We start from the raw sequence: 25,031 nt of genomic DNA on the forward strand, positions 1-25,031 counted from the left end.
TGGGGCAGAGCGTACCCTCAGCGAGGATGCCAATGATACAAAACTGGGAGGAGTGGCTGATGCACCAGAGGGACCTCCACAGGCTGGAGAAAGGGGCTGACAGGAACCTCATGAAATTCAACAAGGGGAAATGCCAAGTCCTGCACCTGGGGAGGAACAACCCCATGCACCAGTACATGCTGGGGGCTGACCAGCTGGAAAGCAGCTCTCCAGAAAAGGCTCTCTGGCGGGTCCTGGTAGAACACGAGCCAGCAATGTGTCCTTGTGGCAAAGAAGGGTTAAAGGTGTACTGAGTTGCATTAGACAAAGTATTGGCAGCAGGTGGAGGGAGGTGATCCTTCCCCTCTACTCAGCACTGGTGAGGCCACGCCTGGAGTGCTGGGTCCAGTTCTGGGCTCCCCAGTACAAGAGAGACATGGACAGACTGGAGAGAGTCCAGTGAAGGGGCATGAAGGGACCGGAGCATCTCTCCTTTGAGGAAAGGCTGAGAGAGCTGGGACTGCTCAGCCTGGAGAAGAGAAGGCTCAGGGGGATCTCATCAAGGAGTACAAATATCTGAAGTGAAGGCGTAAAGAAGATGGAGCCAGTCTCGTCTCAGTGGTGCTCAGTGACAGGACAAGAAGTAATGGGCACATACTGCAGCACAGGAGCTTCCATGTGAATGTAAGGAAACACTTTTTCACTGTGAGGGTGGCTGAGCACTGGCACACGTTGCTCGGAGAGGTGGTATGGACTGTCCATCCTTGGAGACATTCAAAAGCCACCTGACCATGGTCCTGGGCAACTGGCTCTAGGCGGCCCTGCTTGAGCAGGGGGGTTGGACCAGATGACCTCCAGAGGTAGGGATCTCAACCATTCTGTGACTCTGTAGGCCATCTGCTCCTCTTTTCCCCACAGTCATGCTGAAATCCACTTGCTTCTCTTTCTTCTAATATTCCCTTACAAACTGATTCACTCTCGTATTTTTCCACTATCATATTTATGTTGGTGACATATCTGAAACACCACATCTCTTCCCAATCTAACCCCGTATCTTCCAACAACCCTATCATAATTTCAACCAAAGTATCAAAAAATTGAACTTATCTATTTTTAATTATACCTATTACTGTTCTGAGGATTAATTAACAATGTTCTGAGGATTAATTAGCATATTTCAAAGATGAAAAGTTCTATAGAAATATTATAGATCATAGTTATTATTTTAAGGAATTCAAGAACAATGGGTTATATAAACCATATAATATCACTATTCTACTCACTGCTGCCTCAGGTCTACTGAACTTATATTTCCCCCAAACCCTCTTCTTTTGTAAAAACACTTCTGTATTTTCCTTTTCCTTTTTTAATTAAATTCTTATGAGGTTTTCTTCTGAGTGTGAAAGTGTAAGTCTAAAAAGTGGATGAGAGCCTGATTACCTGTGGTCAAGAGAGATGAAAGCTACTTAGCAATAACATACTTTTCGAATATATTGCTTCTGCAGACCAATGTGGTAAGAGATGTATGGCCTACTAATCCTTTTAATTAACTACCACTGTGTGTGACATGACCTTTATGATCAAGTTTTCAGTAGGTAGCTAATTTCTTCATAAAGCATTCCCCAAAACTTCACACCCAACTTAGGGCCTACCTCAAAAGCTACCTAATCCTACCATGGTATTTTAAAAGAATGCAGAAAATGCAGTAAAATCCATCCCTGAGAGTTGGAGAGAATAAATTCAATTACCTAGAGTCAGCTGAAAGACAGATCAGGTTCCCATAATACTTAAAGTGTACGTGATATATTTTATATGATCTATTTATATCACTAACATAAGGAAGTAATTTGGGTCTCTAAACACCAGCATAAAGAGCTATTTTAAATGCCCTAAATGCCTTAAATCTGAAATATCCATATAGGACTATTAGATGTAGCACAGGAATCAATGGAGACCATCGCTCTTCTGGAGTGGAGCTGGAGGCCAAGTGATGTCTAAAACAGGCATCTAACCATCAAACTGATGCTTTAACACCTGAATTTCATCCTGATTGGCAGTCTAGTCTTTTTAGTCTTCTTATATAATCACTGAAGCCATTTCAGTGCTTCCACAGAGCAGGAACCTAATGCAGGCAATCTAAGGCATGGTCGTCATGGTATAGGCGAGTCCATTTTCATAGGTATTTGAAGATAAATTAACTAGTTCAGCTTCTACCTCCCCACAGCAATACAGTTAGTACTTGAGAGAGACTGGGTGAAAAGCATACCATAAAGCATTTATTACTCTTTGTTTTAGTTCTTTGTAATGGAGAACATATTTGCTGGGTTACTGCTCCCTACCCACCACATAATCTTGTCTGTATTGAATAACATAGGTACAACATACATCACATACTCCTGGCACCCCGCTTTTAAAGTATCTAATCCAGGATTTTATTGTCTAGATATAAACAGTAGCGTGACAAACAGTGCAGTTTCACATTGCTGCTGGGGCGATCTAATGGCTCATGCTTTCAAAAGAGCTAGGTCTTTCTGTTTTCCTTCTGCTGGCACTGGTCTTTGTCTTAACTCCTTAGCGAGCAAGCCTGGGGAACTTAAATCAGCAGCCAATTAATCCTTTTCCCCTTCCAAACAGAGAAACAGGTAAGTTCTTAAAAATAGTACTTTTCAGCAACAACAAAATCCTTATAGGTAGAAGAAACCCTAAGTGCACTTTTAAAGTAAAGCACTAACAAGGTATAAAGAAAATGGAATTAATTCATAATGGTCATCAGTGTCACTTCTTGGCCATCTATGGGGTTTCTGAAGTCAGCCTGAAATAGTGGACAGAGTTAGCTGCTGGATGCTCGTTTCAGAATGCCTAGCTTGAGGAAAAAAGGGTGCATCTCCAAGAGATCATGTAGCAGGATATGCAATTCCTGCCATGCTACTGATAGAGATTGTCATGAAGGGAAAACACTCCTGTGCTCTTCGTAACAACCCACTTGTAAGCAGTGAAGTTACTTGTGTTTTCTTTTTCTTATTGTCATCTCTAGAAACTTGAAGTTATTTTAGTATAATACCAGTCCTCGAGGCTAGGCTATGAAAGGTAATTTAAAACATTCAGATAAGGTACACCTTAAAGATTTTCTTTAAATCCAGTTTATATTTCTTCTCACAGGAATTATACACAGTTTTAAACATCAAGGCTGTTCCAGTCTTACCTGAACTGTAAATGTAAAATTAGCACAGAAAAATGAAAAATTTTTCATTCTAAAAGTTTCATTCTAAATTAACAAACATTTGGGGTAGAGAGAAGTATGCTTAACAAGAAGTTTTGTGAATACTAAGAAACATCGAATGTAGAAGTGGTGCTACTTACTACCCACCCCGCCCTGCCCTGAAAACACAAAAGAAGAAATATACCCAGTCTTATCACAGTTCCCACCCTTAAATAGGATTCGTCTCAGCAGAACTGAACACATGTAGTGGTACAATGGGTGTGTTGTCAAGGATGATACAAACAATTTTGCAGTACATTGAACACTGCTACTTACGAGGAATGGGGTAAGCAAATCTGTCCGGGTGTTTTGTGATGAGTGTGTTTTTTATGTGTCTTCTTCCAACACCGTGTGCACCTAATCCACAACACAGAAATGAATTATGAATTTTCCACTAGAAGAGTTTCAAAACCATGCTGTTACGTTCAGAATAATAACTCAAAATTACCTAGTAAGACTAGTGTTTTCCTTTTGAATGCTGGCAGTTTTACTACTTCTTCATATGTGACGAGATCTAATTGATCAAACACTAAAACACAAAAGAAACCCCCACAGGGATAAGAAAAAAAGGCATATTAAGCGTGATAATTAATTGTGCTACAAATTATAATTTTAGCAAGTTTTAGATTTACAATACAACGTCATATGTTATGGAAAATAAAACCATTTCATTATGCAATTTTAACAAAAGTGTTCATTTAAAAAACTGTTAAGAAGCAGTAACAAAGCTACTGAAATGCTCAGGAAAGTTTGCATGTCCTTTCATGCAGTATTCAGCAGACCACAAAAATTAGCTAAAATGGCATGCCATTCACGTTTGCATTCCTAAGAAATAGCAATACTAAATAAAAATCTGTAGACAGTGACCAACATGAATACAATATGAGAACATCTATTTACACTAAAGATAGGGATACTTTCATAATCATGTTTTCACAAGGTCTATGAGAAATGTATAGAGAAGACTGTTAATACTTTGCGGTATTTAGTCTTCAAAACCACCACCACATTAATAGTAATTAGAGTTCTCTTTAAACACACGTGCTAGTTAACTTGACATGCTTTCAAAACTTGTGACAGAATGAAGAGTTCTAATGAAAAGCGATGGCATTACATAAAAGAACCTCCACCATATTTAGGGAAAAATTGTAAAAGTATTATTTCAGAAATAATTTCAACTGCAGTTGAAATTGGATGAATTCCATCATGCCTATCAATCTATTGTCAATTGCCAAGATATATAATGATTGACAAATCAAGTTTTGTTCATTGAAAACAGCTTAGTCCTCCTGTGCGCAATAACACATAATCTCTGGTAATTCTTGCAGAATTCTAATGAAAAAGAAGCCAGGAGGCAGTTAATTATACTTGTAAAGATTACAGCAATCAGCAGTTGTGAGCAGAATAACGAACAAGAGTTTTCAGTTCTGTATTTATGCACGATATAAAAAGAAGGGAGGAGAGACTGCATCTAAAGTATGGGATCTTTGAGTGTTTCCAAGTCCTAAGCTGGTGCATTCACCTCAACTATATCCCATCCATCTTTTAGGATGAGTCCGGATATATCCCTCTCCCTTTCCCCCTATCCAAAACCCCTTAGGAAAGCACGCAGTGGCAGGAGCTTTAGTTTGCTTGCTCCAGAAGTCCCCAGCCACCAAGATCAGCATTAACACTGTGGAGCCTACCAGAAAGCACATGCTCTTTGTACTAAAGTCCCAGTTAAAGCAGCAAAGGGTTTAACTTGATGTATTTCTTTTTTAGGGCAGATTTTTCAATTCAATGGCAGTCTTTTTACCCAGAGAAAAAGTACATCTACTTCAATTTGGTCAAAGTACAAATTAGTCAATCGTCGTACTCAACTCTTTAAGACCTTGAAAAGATACAGATATGAAAACTTCCTAGTCCATTTGAAGCATTTTGAATTTCATCCTAAAGAAGAATCTCTTTCAACCTTTCCCCAAATATTACAAGCAAGAATTTATATTTTTCTAGTATTTTTCTTCCATTCCAGAAACATGGAATTCTTACTGCTGTCCTTTTTGCAACTTCACACTATTTAAACTAATTAATAAACAATTTCATATTAGAAAGGGTTAAAGATCTACAACATGTTAAACAGTTTTACCATTCTAACCTTCTAGGCCTGCAAGTATCTTTTCGCATTAAAAAATAATTAAAAAAATCAATCCTTTATTTTCTTCTTGAACAAAACCACGTTATGTTAGATACAAACAACAAGAACAAACAACAGAAATGATACATATTAATGCCTTCATCACAAACCAGCAGCATGGAGAAGATGTGTTTCAGTCTACATGGATTTAACTAATGATTGTAGGGTTTTCAAATGCAAATGAAAAATGATTAATTTTTTAATATACACAAGATATGAGGAATACAGGGCACATTTAAAGACTGAACTTTAATGCTTCTGTGTTACTAGCTAATAAAGAAAAGGAGTTCTTGAAAGGAAACAGTAAGAAGCAAATAAAGAGGCATTGTCACTTGACAGGTTACTTACATGCACAGAGGCCATTGGGAGTAAGACAGCATGAAAAATGTACAGGGGTCATTGAGATATGGCTTGTAATATATTAGTAAAATAAAAAGTATATGCACAAAATAAACTTTACCATGCAATAGTCTAAACACAAGGCAAATAAATCACATTAAGAAATGATAAACATATTTTATAAAAGCTTGGCAATTTTCTACATTATGCATAATATGAAGCATCGTTCTAGTATGTTCTAAAGAGTGTTCTTTTATGAAGTCCTGCAATAACATTTCAGTAAAATAAATAAAAAAATATATCTAGATATCACTGCAGTATATCTCTAGAGCATTTATAAAAATGTCAGTGAACTTAATAATGAAAAATATTTTATTTTTTCTGTGGGCTTTGGTTTAAAACTGACATTAAAATGATAAGATGTATGATTGTGAAATTGTCTCTTGAAGGACACAATAATATCAAGTATGGAGGAAAGAAAAATGGGATGATATTTTTCTTGTAAAGGAGAATATATTTGCTTTTAATTATAAAAACTAACCGGAATATTCTCTTTACTTCATAAACTATGCCTGATTTGCAGAATAATTTCATTTCCAGTTCCAGTAATATCCCAATATATCACACTACAATCTTAGCTCTCAAATCATTAGCTAGCCACACAAATCTTAGCTGACTATGAAGTATTTTACTAGGTCGTTTCTCAGCACCCCAGTGCAGTCTCATCCCTAAGACAAAAATAACAGGGAAATCCAAATAGATTACATACTGCTAAATGATTTGTTGAATTTTATACTAAAATAGAAGAAAAATAAATTCTACTTTCTTGTAAGAGCAACATTTCGACATCTGGATTAGACTTCTCAGTTCCAAATTAATGATACTTATTTTGGAACCGACAGAAGAAAAGATCTGGTTTTTATTCTGAGACAGACACACTGAAAGATTGCAAAAGCCAGCGTTGCCAGATTTCTGACTAACAATACCAGACATGATAGAGTAGTTCAGAGAAGGTAACTTCAGTACCACCTTAGTTAAACTTAAACTCATGCGAGCACCATAGCATTTCAGTGAACCTCCTTATATCCTACATTTGGCATCATTCCCTGGCATATTACTGGCATCACCTGTAATGACTCAAGGACACTAAGATCAATAAACATTTCTAAGAGAAATCTTGATTCCAATCTGCATTTTCCTTAACTTTTTCACTTCTTAGGGGGAAGGGGAAGTGTCAGATGGTATTCGGAAAAGAACAGTTTCTTTTATGGTCATTGTGATAATTTTTAATGTTCATGTTTCTAATTTTTGGCAAACACCGTGCTCTGATGTAAAGTGACTAACAGCACTGATAGTGGCAAGCACTGAAGCAGGCAAACTGACTCCAAGTGCTGTCAACCTTCTCCAAAATGTCCCCCCTACATCAAGATAGGAAAGTCTAGATTGCCTTCCTTTCAGGGATTTAATTGATAGGAAGTCTTTGGGCTAGTTTTGCTCCTAAAGTATTGCCTGCTCCTTCTTCCCTCGCCATTCTCTTTCCTTTGCTTATTCCTTTGTAGCATGCCAGGCTTAGTCACACTGACATTATTAACTCTGTAGTTGCACTGTGAACTGTATTAAGAAATGTGTCTGCCCTAAAGAAAAAGAATCAATGTTTTTTGTTGGGTTGTTCTTCAGCTAATCCATTTAACAGCACGGCCACGCAAAGTTATATGGCCGCACCTGAAGGGAGTAGCAATGCTGTGGGAATGTATGCTGGGAGCAACTGATAATACTTTAAAACCAGTACTGTCAAAGACTTCAGGTCATAAAATCCACGTTTATTCTCAACAGTTTTTGTTAAGGTCATAATTAGTAAAACATGGTTTACTGCTACTGCGATGAAGTGGAAACATTAAAACAAACAGAATACTAAACCAGCAAAAGGAAGAAAACAAGTTAAAGCTTTTAATCGCTACCTGTAAGGGTTTTCAGGGTAAAGCGTAATTTTATATTTAACTGTGAACATCTGAAATGTGATGGTGAATTAAGGACTACAAATGACAATTACTGTTCTTTGACTTTCTTAGAGTTTATTTTCAAATGACTTTTTTTTAAGTAAACATAAATTCTGTAGTACTGCTATATTATGAGCTCTGATACTGCGTACAGATTGTACAGGTAATGAGAAATGTGAAAATAGAGATTTATATTGTTTGATTCATGCATTCAAGAATGCAACTGAACCCCCCCCCCCCGAAATTAATTCAATATATAAAATACTTTCATTACACTGTTTGGACAGGTATGTGTTTTAATTCTAATAAAAATCTCTGCAAGTCTCCCAAGAGACTACAACAACATATTTATCATTACAGTATGTGATATCAATGCAAACCCAACAGTAACAGCTTCAACACATCGAGCATTTTATATTAAAAGAAAAAAAGAACTAAATTCCGCTCATGAATGAAGGGGTCTTCCTTCTTTACTACTAAAACTAATGAATTTTGCTCAGCAAGGATCTCTTATTCTACACTTCTACTTTCAAAATTTTCTAAAACAATTCATTTTTTCAGCAGTCTAAATAGAAAACAAAAACTTAGGATTCAGGCAGAAATCACTGCAAGGATAAACTTCTGCAGTTTGTTCTATTTGGTAACTGTAAATAACACACTGACTACGCAATGGCTCTTATTCCACTGCCAGCTGTAACGCTTCAAGAAAAATATCCTTTCACGATGTTTTCACACATATAATCTGTAACTATAAACACATATTAACAACGATGCTACTGAAAAGTCTTCTGTAGAGCACAGTACAGTTACATAGACTGCAAAATTAATATCCTATTGGTTTCTAGTGGTCCTTTAAATGTAAAAAAACCAAAACAATGTAAGCTGTTAGGATACATTATGATGCATTTATTTTGTTGCAGCTTGCCTCTCACTGATTAAGCTGTATGTTTAAATAGCAAAAACCGAGCACAGCAATGTTGGCATAATCAGAATTTTACTTCTATTTTCCTAAGTACCTCATTAGGTTTATACAACAATGCCAACTGAACAATTAACGGCAAGGTTTAGATTGTAAAAAATTTAACCTGTTAATGATACTTGTTTTTTTTTTTTCATACCTGCATTGTGCTTTGCCAAATATTTGTCTTTGTACTGCTTTTTTTTCTTTCCAAACCAAGTACAGCTGGCCTGTTGCTCCTGTTTGGTCTTCTCCATGGCAATACAAGCAACTCGCCTGGCATATGGAGGAGAAAAATTTTTTTGTTGTTGTAATCAGTGTATTTTCAAAAAGCCACATAGAATGAATTAGAAAACTAATACTTTTTAATAGTACAAGAGTACAGTAAAACTTTTCACCCCCCCTTTTTTTTGTGACTTAAAAGCACTTATATACAGAGGTATTTTGATATAAAGAATATCTTCTGAGTGGTAGATCATTAGAACTCACAAATCAAGTGAGTGTGGGAGGAAGGGTAGCTGTTAAAATGGCTGTAGACCACTTTGCAGCCGATTAGACTGGAAGAGCATGAGGTCTGTAAAGACCACTATGGTCTAAATTACTTCAGAGCAAGTTGCGTTGCGGAACTGTTTTGAGGTCCATCTTTAGGATGAATTACCGCAAGTGTTCCTATTGCAATGTATACCAGTGTCCCCCTTATGTCAGGGCTTGCAAAGGAGCTCTTGAGATGGAATGAAATGTTTTGTCTACCGCTGTTTCTCCTCTAGCAAAATCTCCATGGGCCAGTCCGGGTGGCACAGGTGCTGTTAAACCCTTTATAGCACTCTCATTCTTTTACGTGGCAAATCTTGCATGAAATATTTTGGGCTAGATTAACCATATTGATAAACTTTCTTGAGTTATGGCCATGACTTTCATGGCCCAGGACTTGCATGCCAGAGTTCATGCTGATACATTTGAAGTATTTACTAAACAGTTTCTGCAAGAGGTTGTTAAAGGCTCTGCATTGCTTTTGTGGTACTCAGGGCCATTGCCGTTCATTGAATCTGTCATTCAGGAATCTGCATTGTGATTTCTTTTTACTTTTTGGCTTTCATATGGAAAATGAAAAGAAGAGAAGCACCCCAAACTCCCTCAATGACCTTTGTGCTCGACATCTTGCTAACACCTTATTCCTGCAGCACTTGCATGTAAGCAGTACTAATGAAAACACTGTTTTGAACCTAAAAAAAAAAATTAATTTGACCGCCTTACATAAACAACTAGCCTTCAATCCTAGTTTCCTATAGTATATCAGAAAGCACAATGTTTACTAACATAGGTGATTATTTTTCTAATGTAACTACACATATGATATTGCATGCAACTCTTACTGCTATGCATATACAAGAGAAAAAAATCAATGCCACACAAACTGAGGCAATATATAGACTTTTTTTGGAAAAAAAAAAAAGAAAAAGAAAAAATTATACAAAAACTAGCTATACAACAATGAAAAGCATGAAAGACAGAAATAAAAGCAAAGCTAAATTCATTTTTCAGAAAACTTAAGTCATACCATTCTTGAAGTTCAGGAGAAGGAATAAGACCTGCAGTACCATTTTTGGAGTTCTCAAGTTTACCCTGCCACCAGTTGTGATCATCTTTGCTAATGATTTGGATAATATCACCAACTCGGAATCTGATGCCAGCTTCTTTGCAAGGAATGAGGTCATCCTTTGCTGGATCATATTCAAATTGTGCTCTTACATATATCTATAAAAAAGAGTTTATAAAAGACACTGCGGTATTATTACTGGTACAGTATTAAAAGTAACAGGTGAAAATTTGATCTGTGCATGTAGCAACACATACTGTTTGCAACAAGCAAAGGAAGAAACAGAATGGCGAAAGCATAAGTGATAGTTGAAAATGAAACAGAAACACCCCCCCCCAGCAAGCAATGGAGACATATGATGTTATTTTGAAAGCTCATGTCTTCTACATACCGTAAAACCTGAGCAGCAAAAATGAACACATGTAAGACAGAGTCCCTCAAATCAATATTAACTATCACGAATCATTGAAGACTATAAGCCAGCAGCTTACAACTTGAACTATACTGGGCTTTCCAACTGAAGTCCCACGGTATGTTTTAAAAATTTGTATGGCAGGAAATTTTATTGGACAGTGTAAAGGACTTAGGCTACATTACTGATCTTTAGTATTTAGACTGAAAATTTAGTACCTTTTTTTAAGATTAAATAGGAAGTCCTGTGTTGCACCCATTGCATATAGTTACTTGGGAGGAATGGGGGAATTCTCTGCATGGATTTTTCAGTAAAAGTCTGCTCCCGTATAAATGAAAACTAACGATTTGAGTAAGTTATTCTCTAAGGAACATCAACAGAAAAAATTCAGATTCTGACTTCACAATTTAAAATAATATACCAATCCTTGCTTTGTGTGTTAGTGAGGTCTCAACCTTAGAAAATAAAAATAAAAGTGATCTACAGTTTTGGTTGCTAATTACAGCCCTGATGCATCCAAGGATCTTAAAACCAGAATTAAATGTCATGTCCAAGATGGGTAATTTCTACAGTTTATGAACTTCAAACATCACACTACAGCATCTCAGGCAGCCATGTATAGTCTACTGCTGATTTCCTTACTAAAAATGGACTAATTTTTTTTTTAAAAATTTACATTCCAAATTAATATCCTTCATTTAAACTGTAACAAACACTTGCCAATTTTGCTCAAATTCTGCTCCAAAAATAGCTGTAACTATGCAGTGTTAGCACTATTCATGGCACTTAAAAAGTTCATTTCTATAGTAATCCAATCTGCAACCCAACATATGAATAAATTAACTTAAATGGCTAATCACTATTATCTTGTACCCAATGCATTTTTATCTGTTTACAGTGAGAGCATCAGATGATAATATCAATATAGAAGTCAACTTTTAATATACTAAATCTGACCCTTGTTCTGCAGTGCACTGAGTCTGTAAGTTTGGACAAGCAACCCAATATCTTTTAATCACTTTTATTTGGTTTCAAAACACCCTATTTTTTGTTTATTTAGTAATTGGCTTTCTATGAAGTAATCAGTATTGAACCAATCCCTTATTTCTCCTCAACCTTATCGAATATAGGTCTAGAAATGTAAGCAGTATTTTTATCACCTAGAAACTTCCTCGCTTTTGAAGTCCCTGCTCCAGTTTGAGCCCTTATCCACCACATACTGGCAGTTCATGGAATGTTACAGACTTCCTTACAGATAGCAATGTATCTGTTATCCAAGTCCTTACTGTCTTCAAGGATGACAAGCTACCAGAAAAATAATGCTGGTTTAATGGGAAAAGACTCTTGAAAAAAACAGGTAACTATAAATGGTGCGAGTACGAGGAACGCCATTATTCTGATATGTCTTGAACAAAGTCTCTTCTCCTGGGAAAAATATGAGAGGCAAAAAACCCCTAACACAACAGCTTGGAAGGTCTTTCATGAAGCCTTTCCTGAATTACATTCAGGCAGCTGCAAACTTCAGAAGACGACAGAAAATTAAAGAAACATAGCTGTAAGCTTTAAAAATAGGAAACAAAGTGAGAGCAATCCATTCTTGTAATAGATGTTCCAGCTAACTTAACCAGACAGTAGTATAAAAAAATTTTCAAAGACAACAGATCGTGGACTTAATTGACTCTTTTGAGTGGAATTGCAAGGGTTGTTATTAAAACCCTTGGTAGAGAAAGAGGTTGAGTCCACGGTTAAAGATTCAGAGGTAGATTCTGGAAGGGCTATATATAAATGGAGCAGTTACTGAAGAGGAATCACAAATCACTTGATGGTATGTGTTCATTTGGAGGCTGCAGTTAAAAAACCTAATTCTTAAAATTGCAAACGGAATCATAGGAAATCCTCTGCAGAGCCTTTAAGGGCTTTCTTGGAATTGTCTGGAGAGGGAAGATCTTTCTTTGTTCCCTGATAACATGTACTACCACCAGGTCAAGGTAACAAAGTTAAGGGACATTACTGAATCCGGGCCTCAGGACTGAAAATTTAAGAGGGTATCTTCAGACTTATCAACTCTTAATAGAAACTGACCTTAATGTTTTTCTTTGAAGAGCTTTGTTACTGTTAATAATTAAGTTATAGATCAACACCAGCTTTAGAATCTTTGTCAGTACAATGTTTTAGAGGAGAGTATTAGACACTTGCCCTACTAGTCTCCATTTCAGCTAAAATACAAATTTGAGGTTTCCTCTAAGATGAAAATCTGCACAGGTCACTGCACAACAGTAAGTCTATTAACGCATTCTGAACTAAAACAACATCTCCATTTAAATTTACAATGACTTTGTAACTCTCACACATATGGACACATACAAAAAAAATGCTATTTTGAATTAGCCACAAACAAATGAGTTAAAAAGAAAAATGAAAAAAATGGAACAAATTTTCCAAGCTTAAATGTTTTAGTCCAGCACATACAGAATATGAGGGGGGAAAAGGTAAGCAGGGATGTTCACTAGCAGCTAAGTTTACAAAAATTCCCATGGAGGATATCTATTCACCTGTCGTCCTTTTGGTTGTGTTGTCGATGGCAAGTCCTGCAGAATAAAGTCAACCCAGGAGAAGAAATTTTCATTTTACTTTTTAAGGGTATACAACACCATTTGTTAGTGATTCATACTACATTACAGTAAAATGGTAAGTCAGACAAAAGTATAAAGCGTTGACCCATGTTTAGAAATATTTTTTTTCTTAAGGAAAAGTCAAACCCAGGCTGTTTAGCAGCAAGCTGAAGAAAGCAGGTCAAAAGTTTAAGCAGGTAGAGAATGTGCTTTTTAATAAATAATTCAGCATCTTCAACACAAAAGCACTGTCAAGTGAAAGAGGCTCTTTATGTGAACACTTTTTCCACTTAATACTTAGTCTTGTTTTTAATAGAGAAGGATGGCTATTATAAATATTAAAAAATCTATTATTAAAAATATATAATGCAATTAATCGTGCTGAGGAATAAGATTATAACTACTAATCATGTTACAAATTCAATTTAATTCACAAAAATTTCTTAAAATTTTCATTCACACAATTATTTCTCATTGTATTAATTAATAAGCACTTTACCTTGTGGCAAATAATTTCTAAGTTGTAATTTTTTTAATAGTTAAAGAAATAGTTACTCAGTTTTGTTTTTCTTTCTTTTTTTTTTTTTTTAGCTAGTCCCATGAACTCATGATATTGACAGCACTCTTACTGAAGGAACTTGCATGTACAGTTACTACATCGGTCCAAACGATGACAAATGATAAACAACACAAATTTTAACATTACTATACTTTAGAAAAAACAGGAGATCAACAGCACCTTTCTACCTGAATACATATGAAACAGAAGTACTTTGTGTTAAAGATGTGATGATAATAGCTTGGTTTGTAGTGCAGTTTAAAGCCACTTCCTTTTGCTTTTCATATCCAGGCAAGGCTCATATTTCACAAAGTATGTGCACGTACCACAACAGCAGAGGGCACACCAATTCGTTAACTCAGATAGCGGAAACCAGTACACGTTCCAGAGGTCTCTCAAAACACAAAACTTAAAAGAGTCTAAAATGTCTTGAAATACCAACTGCACAGTTATTCTTTCTTCAAACACTGCTTCCAAAGTTCAGGATAGAAATACAACTTCCACTTTAATCCTTCGCTTAGTTTTGAGGAAACTGCTAACAATGATTTAAGGATGACTGAAGTGTCACATTACAGTTATTAACATTTAATTCACTGCATGGCTTTTCATGAGAAGAATATGTTGGAAAAAAATCTTAAAAAAAAGAAAACGGGGAGTTACATATGTAATAACTTTGGTTCTATCAGCAGGACAAAATTTTCCACTGACCACACGATAAGTATAACAGTAATGGCAGATGAGCACCAACAAAACTTTCACACTTTCTCTGTGTGGAACTGGAAATCTTACCGAAACAGAATTGTTAGTGCTGCTATGACCATTAGCTGGGGACTGTCTGGATGTAGAGGGGGAATCTCTCTGAAATAAGACACAAGGTTCATTAACAACACAACACTATCACAGGAACACAGATATATTTAAAAGAACAGTTACATCCACAGCCTTATAACCATTTGCTTAGCTGCTTCATCTGTGAAAGTTTCCACACTACAAACTCTGTAAATCTGAAAAGTTTTTCCACAGTCTAAGATTCAGGTTTGACTTTTTGATGTATCCTAGGTAATAACTATTTTTACATTGCCTTAGCAATCAAACAGCTTTTTAATTACTGAGTATCTGGGGTCTCTTAGATCTCAAGTGGCTGACAATGCTAAAGGCCGTTAGTCATACTGGTGTCTTTGTTAAAGGCAACTACCTGAAAGTTATGTGCTGAATAATACTTTGAAGAGAATGAGGCACATGATTCCATTTTAAAGGTGCTTCCAAATCTTTTTTCAGCTATGTGGTGGTGGTCAGTGTTGATCGGTTTGTACTCTGTAAGATGCATCTCTCCGCAGTGCCTCAGAGACACAGAAGCTGACACCTGAGAAGGAAGGTGGACACTCTCTTCTCCCTCCTCATCCAGTTTACAGCACATGGAGGTTTTTTTCCTCCAACATTCTCATGGGCTTAAGAGTATTAAACCTTGCCAAAATAGATCACTTCAAAAAAGCCACCTCTCTTGCCTCAGACTACCAGTGTGGTCCTACACTTCAGTGAGGAGACAGCAGATGCAGGGTGCGTACCGGGAAATTCTACAGAAAGGAGAACAGGAATTTCTGACTGGGTTTTGCAAAGGCAAGGAAGCCCCTTGTAGAGCAATCTTTTTCACATGCCATTTTGACTGTACAGCACTTAATTCCATAAAATCAGATAATTGAGTCACCTCTTCAGGAAATAAAATAATTCACTCATATGTTGTGGGGGTGGGAAAAAAAAAATCCCCTTTACCCCCAGAGGAATTTTGGAATATAATATTCCATGTCAAAGGTCAATGTAGGAACTTCTGGTAATTTTGCCTAATGTCAAGGATAGCAGAAAAAAAGGGCTAAAACAGTTTTCAAAGAAAACAGTTATCCCTGTCACATTTTACCAATACAAGGGCCCTTTGTGAACAAATTAAAAACCAGAATTGGAGCTAAACTCTTCATGCAACATTAGTCAGGTAAAGGTCCTCTACTAATATCCTCAAACCTATACTAATTATGTGATAGCACTCATAGCTATTTTAAAGCATCAAGAAAAGTTAAAATGACAGGCAATACTTTATCCCTCTTGCTGCCTATACGCTTGATGTGCAATGAACTCATGTAGAACTTCTGCACTTTTTTGTGGACTCATTAGATATGATTTCACAGAAAGTTCCATATGTAGCTATCTAGCTGCTTGCTTTGATTTTAACACAGTTGAGGACAAATCTGACAATATTATGGCTGTAAGGACAGATCTGACAATATTATGGCTGTAAAACCATCGTGGTTCAAAATATGGTTCTTATGCTACATGCATAAGAACGAAATACACATTTGCAACATGTAACAGACTGGGGGAAATCAGCTCTAATTCTATTTACAAAATCACTCCAGCATAACAAGTTTAAAATGTTCAAATGAGACCAAATAAGATATTAATTACTGAAAAAAAAAGGAAAAAGAAAAAAGAAAAGCCTAAAGGAACTGTTTTTCCTTTTTTTTTTTTTTTGTGTACAGGATTATCAGCATCACCTTAATCCATTAGCAGCTAAGAGATACTTTTTTCCAAAAAATCAGTGACTTCCTTCTTTTATAAAGAGATTTTCTGCTTGCTCTGCAATTCTGTCTCTGGCATTTTCTCCCTTTCAAGAAGAGGTGAAAAATTAATTTTACCTTTTTTTTTTTTTAAACCTAGTTTGTTATGATCTGCTAGTCAGTGATGGTTTAGCAAGGGAAAGCTTTGAAAAGTGATGCAAGCACCCAAGTCATTTGGAGAAAAACAAGTTTAGAGTAACTTGGAGAATGCCACTATTTTTGGACTCTCTTGAAGGCTTCTCCCTTTGAGGGAAATTTTCTTGGTTTGAAAATGTTTTGATTTGTATTCCTCCAACAATTCTCAACAGAAGACAGCACATTACTCAAAGCAAATGTTCATCATAACATACCGAGGAAAATACACATTTTCAGTGCTATTGGTGATTTCAGTACTAACTCTAAGAAATTAATCTATGAAGCTAGTCAAGAGGCATATGTACAATTTTTAAATAGTAAGGCAGTTCACCCACAATTTCAAAGGCATTTAGATTCATTATTTCCTAGGGACCTGGTCTTTCTTTCAAAAAATATCAGACTCAAAAGTTAAGAGAAAAACTATTATGCACAGTCTAATGAGACAACTCAGTGAGTAGAGAGATCCTTGTAGAATGCTAGGACTGCTTAAAACTGGACCGGAAAACTTCAGCTTTGGTTGTGAGTTTGTTTCTCCAGTAAATCTGAAAAGGCTTAGCTCTTCCAGCAATAAGAGCGGAAAAACACTTGGAGGATCCAATGATTCTGAGTAGTGTAGAAGTGTTATCATCATATTTCAGTATAACTAGACTATCTAGATTTCCCAACCTTGTCTAGGCCCAAGCCAAATGACAAAACAGAAGTGTTTTGGATCCTTGCTCTTCAGTTGAAGCACCACAGCTGAAGCCTTAGAGGAAACAATCACAATTATTTCCAGATGATGGCAAAACTAGTTTCCTGTTGATTCTTCCTTCTTAGGTGTGGATTATGAATGATAAATCGATGCATTTGAGATGCAATCCTATAGCCAGAAGTCAATTATGTCTACTAGATGTGGCCTGAACAAATTAGATACTGACAAGAACAGCTAGGTTAATGACACTGTTGCCAGATCCACACACACACAAAAAAAAGAGAGACTTTCCAAAAACCTGAAAATACATTTCAGTTTCAGTCTTGCTCAAGGAACCTTTCTGGCAGTATTTTTAATACAAATACAAAAAAGGTTTAAGACTATAAAAAGTATTATAGTCTGAGCACTAGTGGAAACATTGCAAGACTAAAGGAAAAAATCCATGGTGATTACCACCAGATTTTTAAAACCTCATATATATAAGGGCTTTTCTTCTTAATGAAACAGCTTAAGTGTTTCAGGAAGACAATATGAAACATAAAGGATGTTTATAAGGAATTTTTTTTTGTTAAAAAAAAGAAAAAAAAAAGTACTTCCCTTACCATTCTCACATATCCGACACTATAAAAAGTTACTTGGGGTGTTTTGTCAGTACAAAGTAAGAATGCAAATGTAGCTAGAGCAAAATGCTTACTCAGTTGGATTAAGCTGAAACATATAAACAGCATATGCAGTCATCAGCCATAAGAAGAATGTGTTGCAATAATTACTTAAGTTCATATTTATATAAGTCTGTAACTTCCTGGGTATCTGAAGCAGAAAACACAACATCCTGGGCACTGTTATCTAGATATCCGAGTAACTCAGGCCATTTGCCACAACAATGACGAAACAGGTCGTCTCACAGTAGATTAGCTGATCAGATTTTTATACAAGGGTATTCCTAAGTATTATGTTTTCAAGCAAAGTCTCCTCCACAAAATAGAAGGTCTGGTAACTGAATAGAAGGCATGGGTGCAGAAAAAGCCACAAATCCCTAAGAAACTGTAAATTATTCAGCTGAGGTTTTGGAAACTGCCTAGTGATACTGAAGTACCATTACTTACTACAGGGACAAGACTTCCCTATACATGCAAAAGTGGCTTAATATTTAGAACACCACCACTACACCACTTCTCTTAAATGCCTACAAAAGAAGAAAAATATGGCAAAAAATGCAAATCTCAGTTATTAAAAAAACCCCAAACATCCTGTGGCCCCCCCTCACCTTTGTATACAAAGCCAAATAGGCAGATTCTATGTAAAAGGCAGATCACCTGTGGTTCTACTAACATTTAGTTTTTCTTATTTAACAAGATGCTTTGCAATCCAATGATGCAACTATGGCAGGAGCCTCCGGAAAAAAACAGTTATCAATTCTGTTTTATATTCCTCTTTGGTAAAACTATACTATGTGAGCACCAGTTCATGACTGAAGGGAGGGGGGGAACCAAACATAAATTTATAGTAAATTACTGCCAAAAAAATACCTTAACTAGTAAGATTATACTAGTGAAGACCCAATCTCTGAATTTATCCTGCTAGAGAGCATGAGAAGCAAGCTTTCTGTGTCTTAGTAATGTCATTCAACATTCATTTTTAGCCTTTATCAATGGTTAAGAATTTGATTCATCATCTGAATCACAATCCTGAAAAATTCTGTGAAAAAAATCCTCTCTGTACCAAAGGACTAGTGATGCTTTAATAGGATGATTTAAAAACGTTGGCTTTTTGTGTACACTTGTAACAGTTGAAAATCTACCCAAAGTCATAGTGTGGCCAAGCAGGTGGCATAGACTCAGCCATGTCTGATTGAATGAATGCTAAATACCACAAAGTGTGATAGACGTGCTTATTTTTTTCCTTTGTCTTTGATCACACATTTCTAGTTTTACTGTTTTTTCCAAAGGAAGGTAAGAGTCCATTTTCCTCTCTTCTGTGAAATAAATAGTCAAGAAGAACCTAAGGGCACAAAGCTAAGGAAAAGAGATGACCTGCTACTACTAAAATGACACCTAATGGTATTAATTTAAAGCTGTATGCTCAATTATTTTTTTCAAATAATCAACTTTTCAGCAGGTCTATAATTTCACCAGTTTCTGTATTTTAATATTGGAAAGTGAGATGTCTTTTATTACTACTGCTGTTTACAGCACAGAAGTCAATACATAAATTTGTCAGCACACTCTAGATTTTCTATCTGAGGTGTTTTTTTTAAAGCCTTTGCATTTCATAAAGAACTTTTGCTTTCTTATTTATACCTTTTAAGAGAATTGGCCTCATAGGTGAAAATTTGTCAAACCTTCTACCTCTAAAACCTTTTAGTTCTTGTTGACTTCTATTAGAACTACAGAAGGCAACCAAAAAGCAGTAATTTTTTTCTTGCAAACAGATTGTTTTGACAATCACAATAGCAGTTTCTGTGTGTTCTAGCATCTGCTGAGACACAAAAACAATTAGGGTGAAATCACAGCTCTAATTAAGATAAGGTGCTTGACTTCAACAGGGATTGTGATTTCACTCTTGGAATTCTAATTTGGGAACGGTTTGCGCAGTTAAGCACGTGGCACAGAAAGACTGGCATCATCTACATAGTGCATATGCCATCTGTATGCTTAAATTGGAACAGTATCTCTCAAGTAGCCATTTTCTAGAATTTAATTCCCTTCAGTTGCAGTCTGGAACATAATTTTGTGAGCAGAAGGGAATTAAACATTACTGTGCAAAAACCGTAATACCAAGTTTCTAGTTCCACAAGAACTAACTCCAAATCTGTTTTTCTTCTGTAATGACAAATACCATTTTTCATAGAAACATAATATTAAGCCACATGTAACTGTTACAGACAACCATCACAAATTTACCTCAACAGGGTTATACAGAAACAGATTCTTCAATTAACCCTTAACAGCCCAAAGCAGTAAAATAATGTTTAATGCCTAAAAAAAGGATGATTGTTTCTCAGCTTAGGAACTTTAATAGACTTCCTCGAGAATGCATTTAAATTGTAATTTTTTTTAAAGGGGCTTCCTAAATGCAGGAGTTGAGGATCCCCTTTCCTATTTTTTTTTTTTTTTTTAACAGGCTGTAAAGAGTTAGTTAAGGTGCTGATGAGATGAATATGAAGGCAGGGCTGAGTAGGTAGGTGGGACCTACTCATGTTCCGTTATCTTTGTTGTAAAATTGGTGTGCGTGATCTAACAGGACAGGCAGAAACAATTTCCCAGAAAGCAGTAACATTCAGCCATCAGCAGGCAGTTAGTTACAGGACTGAGGAAGAAATGGGACAGTTCATTAAATTCATTACCTCACAGGATGAAGATTGCGTGCGATAACTTGGCACAATCTTAAAGGTAATACTTCCACGCATTTCCCTCTGGAAAAAGAGAAGCACTTCTTTAAAGACTAAGACACTGAAGATAAAACCTCCAAATCACTAATGCTTGAAAGGAAAGCATCATAGCTTGAGAGCAACAGTATGTTTTCCTAAAGTAAATATTCAGAAATCTAAAATGCTACAGCTAATTTGTCATTTCACTTATAAACAAACATTTAATCATCTCTCATTAATCTAAAATATAAACATATATGATCAGTTTGTTCGCCTGACCAGTTTTCGAATGCCTAGAACCTACAGCTGTATTTTAAGGTAAGAGATTCAGAGATGTGTAGGTTTCTTCCATATCAGTCTTTTCTTTATAGCTATATTCTTGTGATCCACAGACTCTTTGCTACTAAAGTGGCATTTTCTTCCCTTTCATCATACATGTTAAATAGCAAAAGCATATTCACAGATACATTTAAGGAACACATTTTTCCTTATGATGATAATTAAGTATTGGAACAGGTTACCCAAAGAGGCGCCTGTCCTGTCAAATCTCTGTCCTTGGATATTTTCAAGGCTTAACCAGACAAAGCCCTGAGCAACCTGGGCTGCATTCAACATTGACCCTGCTTTGTGCAGGAGACTGGACTGGAGACCTCCTGATGTTACTTCCAACCTGAATGGTTCTATGATTTACTGTCTTTGTATTTGTGTAGCAATTATACCAACAGTCAAGAAAAGTTTCTTTTCTCTCACAGTATACTCAGTGACTACACTTGGTGTAGACTGAAGATTTAAAATAAGGGCATGATCTTTATAGACTAACTTGGGATGAGTAACAGGAGGAAAGCGGTATTTTTTCTGTTATGTCCACTAGAGACAAGAGAAGAAACTCCTGCATTTCAACAAAGGGAAGTCAGACATTAGAAAAAACTTTCTAAAGCATAGAAGAGTTATACACTAAAGTCAACTGCCTGGAGAGTTTGGGGAATCTCCATTACTCAAATTTTTTTAAGAGCTGGTCAGACATACATCTGTCAGGAATGGCTGGGTGTCAATGATCTTTTCTGTGGGACTAAATGGAATAAATAAAATGACACCTGGAGGTGCCTTTTACCATTCCTGGGTATAAGGTGCAAAAAAAGCCACTACTAAAAAACAGGGGAGAGCCTGTAGAAGGCTTTAACAGCTGAACACAGGAAGACTTTGTGTTACTTGCACATGTAGGCTATCAAGAATAGAAGAAAAAGGGGAAGTCACAATGCAATTACATAAAAGTTGTCAAAATAAGACAGGCACTTTTATAAAGAACATGAAAAAGATTTCATGCACTTACAAGCATTTTTTGTAGTTGTTCTACAGTTTGATTTGCCACACTGATTCCATTTATTTCTCGGATTTCATCCCCTACATGTAGCGTACCTGTGGATTTAACAAAATACAAAATCACCTCAAACATGTTTTTACAAATTGAGATAATTTTAAGACAGTACTAATATTAATACAAAGGCACAAATATGAAACAACATTAAAATCAGTTTTTTGGCTAGATTCAGAAGAGGACTTCGGTAGCTATGTATTAGTTACCAAAGATCACGAATCTGTCTTTCAGAGTGCAGGCAATACACCAGCATGAGACTCCTGGGCACCCGATAAAGTACACGGGGAAAACATCAGTCCCTTACAAGGACACTGCAAAAAAACCCACACATTGAAAAGAAAGTCACCTGCAACTAGTCAGCTGGAAACATTCAACAGAGACATTCAAGCAGTATTTTATCAGATGACTACTTAATGCAGTTTGGCTTCTGGACACAGTCTTAATTTTATCTGTCAGACTTCTGTATTTTTTCATTTCTCTGCTTTTGATTTGCTATAGTTACAGTACGCATTTTCTGTATGTACACTTGACTTCAGCTTGAATGTAATGATTAGTGTGACTACCTACAATGTCAGATGATGAACCAAATTATCTACTTAGCTTAGGCAAGTCAAAAACTGACCTGCTGAAGCTGGGATGGGAATGGCATGCTACAACACAGCTCTAAGACTACAAAAGCTCAACAGGGAGGAGGCAGCAAATTAATTAATTATCTTCAGGATTAGAAGCAACCTAGGAGGCTCTTTTTGGATGATAATTTCTGACTTGAGTAGCTCAAGCCCACCTAATTCTCTAGCAGTTCTCCAAAAAAACTTCCATGGTTTATTATTAGTCAGAAGATGTTTTTCATGTATAATGAAATACGACAAGACCATTTACTTCGCATATACTTCTTTCTGCTATACGATTTAAATAATTTGTGCAAGTATCCTTTTCAAAATACTGTACCTAATACAATTACTGTACCTAATATAATTAATCTTACTTAGAAAACTAGCAACTGTCAAACATTTGCTAAACTAAAACACACGTATGGAAAATTACCTGAAAAAAGTCAATCAACTAGAATCCTGGAAAATCCTTAACATTCTTTTCCTGAACCAAAATAGTCAGTTTTTCCAAAGAATACCATGCAAGCAAAACTTTCAGCTGGACAAACGTAGGAAAATCAAACTGTGTGCCTGCTAAACACAAGCACAGACTGAACCAAGGAGAAGAATCCTGAAAAGCTCTGTTGCTATGAGTCCCTTTGCGCTCTCTTCTGTGAAACTGAAGCTCACTTGGCAGTGCTACAGGAGAGAGCCCAAAGTTTATGAAAACTTTCAGTACTCTCAAGAGTAAGTCCTTCAGCCACATTAAATGCTCCAAACAATTCTACAGAAGCTGATCTGCTGACAGTGAAATGATAAAAGAGGACTCATGGCAGTTCTTCTTCCACACTTCAGTGGAAAAATTATCACAATTAATAGTTTACTGAATGTGAATGCAACAGTCCTGCATCTGAATTTCAAATTAATCTAGTTCACATCTAGAATATTAATGACTGAATCTCTAGTGAAACACTTTGAAAGTTCAGTTTTGGCAGACTTTCTCAGGAAGGCATTCAATATCCATTTCTTAAAAAAAAAAAATTCTAAAAAAAAATGAGGCTCTGTGTTGACTGTATCATGCCAAGATTAAATTGTGTTTGAAGTGTAATTGTTATTAAACAATAATACTGAATCAGAAAGAGCATATGCCCTGGAATAGTATAAAGATTCTTTGGCATTATTCAAAATATAAATCTGATGGAATTAAATATTAGAATGAGAATCAGACTCAGTAATATCCCTGTATCAAATCATTTCAATAGTGCACTATAATAAAATCCCCTCTTCTGGAGAAATTCCCATTTCTGTTACTCTGACAGAAGTGAATATTTTTCTGTTCATGCCCGGAATGGAGCAGTACACATAAAAGATGAGAATAAAGCATGGACAATTAGCAGTAGATGGTCATTCTGTTTTGAGGGGTGGATGCACTGATAAACCACAGGAAGATGTTTTCAGTCTGAGGGAAGAGGCTTTTATTATTTGTAGAAACTTTTAAATGTTTCTAAATATTCTTGTTGGAAAAGAGTATTCTCGACATCTTTGAATAGAGTCTTCCGTACCATTTGTAGCTCCCATGATACCTAAGCTTAAGCATCTAATTTTGGTTGCTTTTGCTTCCTTTTCTATTGACAGTGCAGTGTTTATTTAGAACTTAAGCTATTCATGACTTATTGATGTGTAATACATCTGTAATAACAAAGAACTGATGTATTTCTGGAGTAAATTATTTCCTTCTTTGTCTTTGCAAGGCAGAGTGACGACAGTTTTAGGAAGTGTGTGCTCTTGCTCTGCACAGAAGTATGAGAAATCCTACCCTATTAGGAAGAAGACAGAACAAATTCTTGGAGTCCCTATTCAGAAACATGTTTTGTAGCTAAAAGAAAATCCTGTAGCTTGGAAAGTGAAAGGCTGTGAACGTAAAATCATATTTTCACCAAGTTATCACATACATTTTGTTAGAACTGAATAAACCTTATCAGAGTATCAGTGTTTCAAAAATTGGTGTGAGTTTTACATTAAGTCACTTTGACAATGTAGCATAGACAATGTACAACTGCTGTTTTTCTGGTGAAGTTAAATGAGCTGCCAATAAGTCTTCTCTCTTCTTTGGAAATATTTTTGAATGCTGTATTGGTCCCTCTTCTTAAATGCATCTTAAGAATGAATTCACCTTTAAGCGTGTATGCCCCAAAACCAGTCAGCAGCAAAAACCCCATGGGTTAAGATACTGACAGCTGCTGAGAACTCAGGCTATATGCAGATCCTCTGAATATAATATTTACAGTGTGAGTAGTCTAAACAGAATCCACAGGTAAAAAGTGAATGGACAACTGAGCTAAGTTAAGGCACAGTCACAAAGGGGAAAGCCAAGACATA

At 36.1% G+C, this 25,031-nt stretch overlaps 1 protein-coding gene across 21 annotated transcripts in view; it reads right to left on the reverse strand.

Moving 5' to 3' along the window:
• CASK (calcium/calmodulin dependent serine protein kinase) overlaps positions 1–25,031 on the reverse strand; it is a 242,662-nt gene that overhangs the window by 12,688 nt on the left and 204,943 nt on the right. For 10 of the 21 annotated variants that reach the window (XR_011324962.1, XM_069784975.1, XM_069784968.1 and 7 more), the window contains 8 exons: positions 22,018–22,103; positions 20,664–20,732; positions 14,675–14,743; positions 13,267–13,302; positions 10,264–10,460; positions 8,866–8,981; positions 3,687–3,767; positions 3,515–3,595 (listed from right to left, as the gene is read on the reverse strand). Coding sequence is in view for 20 of the 21 variants with exons in the window: in XM_069784975.1 (XP_069641076.1) it covers positions 3,515–3,595; positions 3,687–3,767; positions 8,866–8,981; positions 10,264–10,460; positions 13,267–13,302; positions 14,675–14,743; positions 20,664–20,732; positions 22,018–22,103 (735 nt within the window). In the remaining variant the exon portion in view is untranslated. The remainder of the gene's footprint in view (positions 1–3,514; positions 3,596–3,686; positions 3,768–8,865; positions 8,982–10,263; positions 10,461–13,266; positions 13,303–14,674; positions 14,744–20,663; positions 20,733–22,017; positions 22,104–25,031) is intronic. The other 11 variants (XM_069784973.1, XM_069784967.1, XM_069784976.1 and 8 more) reach the window with 7 other exon arrangements.

This window comes from Haliaeetus albicilla, chromosome 6 (assembly GCF_947461875.1).
Source record: "Haliaeetus albicilla chromosome 6, bHalAlb1.1, whole genome shotgun sequence".
Classification (NCBI taxonomy): Eukaryota; Metazoa; Chordata; class Aves; order Accipitriformes; family Accipitridae; genus Haliaeetus; species Haliaeetus albicilla.